We start from the raw sequence: 8,657 nt of genomic DNA, 5'->3' as shown, positions 1-8,657 counted from the left end.
AAAATGAATAAAAAATCGAAATAAATTTTTAAATTAATTCTATTTGGTAGATTTTTTCGATTTGAATTAAATACGGCTTATTCCTGCCTCTAACCTAATCTTTTAAATTTAAAAATTGAGTATATAACACTGTACTTTAACCGCTTCTTAATAAGTTTGCTCAATCTAAATTTAGATAATTAGGATTAATGAAATTCAAATATTAAATAATTTAAGATGAAAAAGAAATTCAAAAAATTTTAATTAAAGGTATTTAATAGCCAATTGAACATATTAAGGCTCTATATTTTTCACATCTTCTAATGTTTAGGTATTTAAAAAATTTAATTAATAGACAATATTTTACTATTTAAAGTAAAAATTAAATCATTTTTAAAAAAAAATGAATTTTTTTTATTAAAAAGGAATTCATTTTTCACTTATATAAATCTGTTAATATATTTATTGCCAAGATTCAGAATGTTAATCTCACTTTACTATTTGACCAATTCACATGGTGCCAATCACTTGAACCGAAATCAGAAAGATTCGTTAAGCTCCTAAAAGTGATGAGAACCCATTCCCAATGCTCTTTTTGCATTATCTAGATGTCGTAGGATCTGAATTGAGTCTATGTATCATTTATTTATGTTAAATTTAGACAAAACCTAACTTATTTCAAATGCTAACTCAAAGGGAGGAATGTCTATGGTCCATATAAGGGGCACATTACCCCTTTCTACAATCGATATGGGATTCAACACACACTCTCACATCCAGAATTTTTACTGGTGCGTGACATATTTAATGGGAAGGTTCTGATATCATATTAAATTTGGGTCAGGTCTAACTCATCCCAAAAGCTAGTTCAAAGGGAAGGAGTGTCTATGACCCATATAAAGGTCACATTACCCTGTTCCACAACCGATGTGGAATTCAACAATTTAAAAGTTACCTAAATCTCAATAGTATAAAGAGAAACGACAGTGCGAAAATGATAACCAAATACCAAAGCACATGCAAAGAAGGAAAGAAAAAAGAATTCCACCAATTTCATTTGTGTTTTTAGGACATCATGAGGTGGCAATATCTAGATTCCCCACATTCTAGTATTTGTCATTTCCTTCACACACTATAAAATAATAAGAAAACCATTACCACTTTCATTTTAATTTTAATTCCAGTCAAATGCATGCCATGCAAGATGAAAATCATTGGGCAACACTACACTTTTATCCAAATAGATAATGATAATAATAACCTACTGGGTATCTAGTTACCTACTACTAATTCTGCACTCACTTGACCAAAATCTCTTGTAAGGATTCTTGTCGTTTTAGTGCTACGACAGGCTAATGTTCCTTGTACAAGTGAACAGAACAAGATGATATTCATAAATGACTACATGATTCTACGTTTACATTCATCAAGCTCTTAATATTGATAAATGGCAACAAATTTGCCTAAAAATTGTTTTGTCAGAAATGTTTTCAGTCCTATACAATCATCACAAGCCTGATATAATTACTAGGAATTAAAAACTGGGGAAAAAATCAGCGAAACGACTTTAACCTCAACAATATCTTAAGCTTCCATCTATCTTTGGCTCTGTTCTCTGAGGTACATGCAATCAGTGAGCCTTGTAACAGAGAATGTATACATATCTAAGACATTAAAAGGAGAGCTTCGCGGGTGCGGCCAAGTAGTCTCAGGACTGTTGCAGCAATGTGGTGTCCAGTCAGCCCTGCCAGAGTTAGCTGTTCCTTTGGCAATGCGTGTTCGATATAGCTGTCTGGTAAAACAATAGGCCTCCACTGGAGAAATGGATTGGATTAAAAGATCAGAATTGAGATACAATAATCTGACTGTAGAATCATAAACTGCTTGTACTCATACGGTTCCATGATATAGTTGTATAAAATCTAGCCTATTAGTTCCATTTGTTATATATATCTAGGAAAATAAGCTAATTAATAAGTCATGTAGAAGTAAAAGTATTACCTTAACTCTGCCATCAAGCTGTCCATCAAGTGCCATGAACTGTGCAACATGGGATCCAAATCCTCCAACAGACCCTTCCTCAACTGTGACCAGAAATGCATGGTTTTCACATAGTTGTCTGAGAAGCTTCATGTCAAGTGGCTTGCAGAATCTTGCATCAGCAACAGTTACCTCAATGCCCAGCTTTGAAAGAAGGTGCCGAGCTTTGAGGCAGTTTTGAACCATTGCCCCATACCCAAGCAAAGCAACATCTTTACCCTCTATAAGAACTTTCCCTTTTCCAACCTGCTTAAAAGAAAACAACAGTCAAAATGAATTGAACAAGTGCAATGTTCAAATTCTTAATTTCATAATATGCATCAAGAAGTAGCTGTAAAAAGAAAGAGAAAGAAAGGGAAGATAAGAGAATCAGCAATTACACGAAAAAGAAGGAATAAAAAATTTGAAGGAATAAAAACACAAGAACATAGGAGGATATAAAAAAAGCTATGCCAAGTAAGATTATATGAACACCTTTTCAGACTGATACGCTGCACATTCATTTCTGCACAACACAGCATTTGTTATTCACAATAACACATAACAGAGTGCGTGTTGGCTAGCATATTAGCATGTGGAAAGAGGAAATTAGAAAGCAAAATGATTAAGAACAAGAATGATAATGATTTTAAGCATTAGAAATTGACATAGATAACAAGTTGTACCCTTTTTGCTTAAGCAACAAAACTAAGGGTTCCAGTATAGTCAATATCAGCTGAAAGGAAGAGTGTTATAAAAAAGACGTTAAAAGGATGACCTCAATTGGAATTCCACTGCGCACATAGTGGTCTGTCCCAATAATGGCACCCCTTGGATAACGGAAGCAGACTGGACGATCATCAATGTGAACAGCAGTAGCCACCATGTCCACAAGCTCATCCTCATCAGATGGTGCCATAACAATCATGTTTGGTAAGCATGACATGTATGTTATATCAAATGCCCCACACTGCATTGGACCATCAGACCCTACCAATCCTGCACTTGAAATGACAAAACGAACTGGAATCTTCTGTTGATCTACATCATGGATCACCTGTATAAGCCACAAAGGAAACAATTCTAGTAAATTTAATAGTTATTCCACGATTGATGTCAACAAATATATTTACTAGTATTATAATTGATGTTACTACCACAGTTACAGAAAAGTTTCTAGAAAGGGAGAGAGAACCTGGTCATATGCTCTCTGTAGAAAGGCAGAAGGAATTATGCAAAATGGCTTCAACCCTCCACATGATAACCCAGCAGAAAAAGTAACTGCATGTTGCTCGGCCATTCCCACATCAAAAAACCTGTCAGGAAATCTTTCCTGAATTACTTGAAAAGCTGTTTCCATTTCCATTCCTGCATGAACAGTCACAATATCTTTGTCCTTCTCTGCTTCCATAATCAAAGTCTCCACAAAGCAATCACTATAAGTTCGAGTGTGAATATTACAGAGAGAAGAATCAGACATAAATGAACCTGCAAAAGTTATGAGAGAAAGATAATACATGATTCTATAAGACAATGAAAATGGCTTCAACCACTATCTATTACATGTGGGGTCATGGTTGTGAAATAGCTGATATGTTTTGGGGTTGCTACAGGTTGAAAAAGTTCTCCCAATGATATGCTTCTTATACATGTGAGTGTAGTTTAGACTGAAAGATGTATGTTGAAGATGGAAATGGTTACAAGTGTTTCAGGCTTGCTACAAGATTTGGAAGCCTTAAGGTAAGGCAAGTCGAGGCACTGGTCACAACTCCTAAGGCTTAAGTCATGACAGTAAAGGAGAATCAAATAACCAAATGCGTTGATTTCTACAACAATATCCCCATAGCAATGGTACTTTCAGCACTGCACATGCTTAAGTTAGTGATTAATGAAACAAGCACAAGTGCTTTGAAGCATTAGAAGTGAAATACCTTCCTGCAGGTTTTCCAATTTGCCATCCTTTTGCTTATCTTCCCGTTCTCTATTTTCTTCTGTTATTACATGTACCAAGACAGGACCCATAGAATCCAGGGATGCCACTTCTTGTAGAACACAAACTAGGTCTTCAATGTTGTGTCCATCAACAGGACCTATGTAATACAAACCAAGTTCTTCAAAAAGGGTTGCTCCTGGAGGACCCATCAAACCACGTGCAAACTCATCAACTTTGGCTGCTATTTCATGCATACTCCCACCGATTCTTTTGGTAACACCCTTGACAAAAAGGAGGAGAGGGAGAGAGATGAATAAAAAAACTCAGAATTCACTCTCAAGATGATATAAAAATTTAAAGAATGAGTTACAGCAGCATAAAGCACAGAATCTGATAGTTCTATAGTTTTCATAGAAATTAATAACATGAATAAAATTGCATTGCTCATGTTCCACACTTATCCACTACCTCATTGAAACATAGTTGGGTAATGGTCCTTTAGAGCTTAGTCAAGTAAGTATAAAGTAAAATGTAGAAAATACCTTTGCAACTTCTCTAAGCTTCCGAAATGATTTATTTGACTGGAGCTTGCTTAGGGTACTAGATAGAGCATTGATGGTAGTCTTGGGACCCTCTTCAATCTTTCGATGCAAAGAGTGATGGCTGTCATTTAAAATGACTATCATATTTGAATCCAGATAGCCTGCATTGCTCATTGCTTCATAGACCTGACCAGCCATAGTTGTCCCATTGCTGATGACTGTAACAACACGTTCTCGTTTCCCTTTCATATCACGTGCAATTGCCATCCCTGAATAGAAAGCAGTTTTTCACTCTTAAAGTTTAACCATAATCATAAAAACAAGCAAACATATTAGAAATTTTCAATTTAAGGAACTTGAGAAGTTTATTTCATAGGCTAATAGCACAGCAGACTGTTTAAGACCTGAAATCATAGGCCTACCTCTAGCGTTTGGCAGCAGGATAAGAAGAGTTTTGGGAAATGACATACAGATAGCGAGAAACAAGAGATAAAGGTCCAAGAAAGAACATATCCATATTAACAAAAACATACAAGACAACTAGAACTGTTATTTATACTTCCTAGCTAGATTTCTGGGACATATTTAACTAATCAACCAAATGGAAAATTCAGAACTTTTGGTCAATTAGCCAGTAACAACTGTATAATGGATTCATGAAAATCAACCAAGCTACAACTTGTTTCATCTGCTATCTCTCAGTTCCTAATACAGATATAATATAAGTCGCTAACAAGTCCATAACAGTAAGAACCAAAAAAGAATAATTTCGAGGCAGAGACCTTGCCATCAGGAAAGTGCAAAATAGAACGTCAATACTCATATAAGCACAAGGACTACATCAGGAAATATTACCGAGCCCAGCAGAAATGCTATTGCATCCATGCCCTGCCCCAAATGGATCATATTCGCTCTCAGACCGAGATGTAAAGCCAGAGAGACCATTCTTTTGTCTCAGTGTATGCATAAGGGATCGCCTTCCTGTGAGAATTTTATGTGCATATGCCTGCCAAATAATGGATAGAAAATTGGCAAATGATACTAAGTTCCAATAAGGAAGTCCAATTGCTTGATATTTCACTTTGCTTAGAAGTAACAGTTACTGATGCTATCCTATCTCATTACCGAAACACCCCCCCCCCCCCCCCACAAAAGAAAAAAATAAAAAAAGAGGAGAGTAAATAAATAGATAAACAGAGAAATAAGTAGGCCATGATTTAGTCAGTCTCTTTTTCCTGACTAAGCATTCCTGCACTGAGAATGCTACGGCTGCTGATTACCTGTTCCCCAACATCCCATAGTATCTTGTCCACAGGTGCATGAAAAACATAATGAAGGGCTACAGTCAGTTCCACCACTGCTAAACTGGCCTTGATAGATTTGTGAGTCCTTGACACTATAGACGACAATTCTGCACGGATTTCATCAGCTAGTTGTTTTAGTTCCTGCACCAACCGATCTCCAGTAATTACAGAATTTGAAAACTTAAGACCGTAAACCATGTTAGGAAAAATACATAAAAAAGCTCATGACTAACCTTAGACGTCAAATTCTTCAAGTGGATAGGTTTTTCAACCACATCAAGTATGGGTGTTGGGACTTTCTCCCAGAAGATATCATCAAGATCAGGTACTGAATATATTCGACGAACAAATCCCTATCAGAAAAACACAAAAAAAAAAAAGAAAGAAAAAAAATCAGATGCACCTGCATATTAAAGCAGCAAATAATACGAACTTTATTCAAAGGTATTTTCAGTTTCTAAAATGGAGATGATCTAGATTTTCTTTCAAATGTGCCAATTGATTAATTTGCAGCACCATCCTGAGCATGTGCAATAAACTTGTCAATGACATTTTAGGTAAGAACTTAAAATTCTCTACTGACTAACGAATAGTTTACTTGAATACAAGAACTTGGGAATTTTTTTTTTTTTTCAGAAAAAGAGTAGATTGATAGGAAAATAATACAAGGATAGAAGCCCAAAATACAACTCGTTTGCAAAACTAAAAGATTATTAGTAGTTTCTTAGGATTATTAGTAGTTTCTTAGGTAGCTTCATAAGAAAAATGTGGATTAATCACATGATGGACTTCCCTCCATTCGAAAAAATTGAAACTCCAGTGCCTTAGCATCATGGTGTAGTAAGACCCTAAAAGCCACAGCCACAGATCTAAACACCCACATGCACGCATCAAGCATTGGACCAATTCTGAATTCTATCCTCCATTTGGGTGTATGATGCAGTAATTCACAAGAGTATAGGGTCACAAGCACAAAAATTAGAGAAACTCAAGACGTAAAGGAAAACTCTGTTCATAAACAAATGAAGCTTAGAGGACTAAGGACTATCATATCCATCTTTAATAGCATTTGTTGCCCGTAAACTGAGGTGACTGAAATTGGAAGCCTTGACTGTGGTATTTAATAAAAAATTATCAACTAAACGAAGTAGAAGACCTGCAAAAGTCAACAAACATAAACTTCAAATAGTTCCACTTCATTTTTTTCTGCAAGAAAAATAGACCAATACCAACTGTGCATGTAATTAAAAGAATAAAAAAAGTAGAAAACTTTTTTACATACCTTGGAATTGGTGATGGAAGCAGAACTTTCGTACAAGTTAGTTCTTGAAAATCCCACTTTATAAGGAAACTTGGAGCTTGAAGTATCCAACAACTTCTGACCAAATTTTCCACGGGAATGTGCAGTGATTCCATATGGGTACTCAATAGCAGCAGTACCCATTAGGAAAAACAGAGACCCAGCTACCCAAAATTTAGTATGACGCAAAATATATGACTTTGGAGTTCATCAGCATGAGAAAACTTCAATATTGAAGGTTTCGATATGGAATACTTCGCCCAGAAGAAGAAAACGAGGAAATCACAAAAATTGTGAAGATATATAATTACACAATTTGCAGATAAGACAAGAAAACTAAAATTAAAGAATATATGACAGATATAGCTGACAGGCACCCAAAACGGCGGAAGGGGAAAACATTCACTAAGATTGAGGCAGGATGCGAGAGGAGAATCGGACAAAGGAAGCACAATTTTGAGAGATAGGACTGGTTTCTATAATCAGAAAAATATGAGAACTAGAAAGCCTTTTTTTTTTTAGAGTAGGATTGGGCCCCAGTTCTGTAAAACTCAGTAATTTACACTCACCATATCCCTGGTCAACTAGAAATTAAATTTTTATGTATATTTATTTTTATGAAACAAGAAATCTGTAAATAAAATAATAAATAATGCAGCTTGGATAAAAAGGTTCTGTCATCTAAATTTGAAATTTATTGTTTTTAATTATTCCCAGTAATTATTATTATTATTATTATGTTTTAATTGATTGAGTTATGGATTGTGTTCGCATAAACACTTCCCATTTAACCTTGTTGAAATCCCATTTTTAATTAGGCTGTTTTCTTGAGCAGAAAACAAAGGCCCCAAATGAAGCCTATAACTAAGGAAACCGATTTGATTTTTTTTTTTTTTTTTTTTTTATAATTAAATTTGGTTTCATTTTTATTTCTATATGATTTCATTTGAATATCATTAAACTCACTCACTATAATAAGTTTTAAATTAATACAATAAAATATTATTTCTCTCTTTATCTTTCTCATAATTTCATATTTTCTAAGCAAAATTATTATTAAATTTAAATTTTTATTACTTCTCCTATCTATCTATTTTTATAAAATTAAATATTAAAAATAAATAAACTAAATATTCAAAATTAACTAAATTATAGTTCATAACTTTTTAAATATTATTATAAATATTATTAATTTTAATCTTAATTTTGCTTAATATTGTGATTATAGTAATTTATCTAGTTAAAATATTATTTAATATTGATATTTTAAAATAAAAATAAATAGGTAATAAAAAAAATATAAATAAACAAAATAAAAAAAACTAAATTAAGTGCTTTGACAAGTGTTGGTGATCAGTTTGATTAAAGAAGTTTTCTCATATTGAAATGCGTTTAATGAAACTAACAATATGGTGAGAAAACAACTAAAATAGTTGAAAATTACAGAAGAGAAACGTTAAGTTCTTAAACTAGATTAGATTTTAATAAAATATAATAATAGTAATTTATTTAAAATTATGATAAAAATAATAAAAGTATTTAATAACTACTCTTAGAATTTAGCAACATATGCCCAACAA

General features: G+C 33.7%; 1 protein-coding gene across 1 annotated transcript; it reads right to left on the bottom strand.

Moving 5' to 3' along the window:
* Positions 1 to 1,344: 1,344 nt before the first annotated feature.
* LOC110603825 (probable 1-deoxy-D-xylulose-5-phosphate synthase, chloroplastic) lies at positions 1,345 to 7,571 on the bottom strand. The gene is made up of 10 exons (XM_021741757.2): positions 7,060 to 7,571; positions 6,011 to 6,130; positions 5,754 to 5,918; positions 5,329 to 5,479; positions 4,474 to 4,742; positions 3,930 to 4,212; positions 3,194 to 3,486; positions 2,777 to 3,055; positions 1,981 to 2,265; positions 1,345 to 1,793 (listed from the first exon to the last, which is right to left on the bottom strand). Exons 1-10 carry the CDS (start codon positions 7,219 to 7,221, stop codon positions 1,644 to 1,646), a joined length of 2,157 nt encoding a protein of 718 aa, XP_021597449.1. The 5' UTR covers positions 7,222 to 7,571; the 3' UTR covers positions 1,345 to 1,643.
* Positions 7,572 to 8,657: the final 1,086 nt, after the last annotated feature.

This window comes from Manihot esculenta, chromosome 16 (assembly GCF_001659605.2).
Source record: "Manihot esculenta cultivar AM560-2 chromosome 16, M.esculenta_v8, whole genome shotgun sequence".
In the NCBI taxonomy this organism is placed as follows: Eukaryota; Viridiplantae; Streptophyta; class Magnoliopsida; order Malpighiales; family Euphorbiaceae; genus Manihot; species Manihot esculenta.
This window is presented reverse-complemented; position numbering and strand designations above follow the sequence as displayed.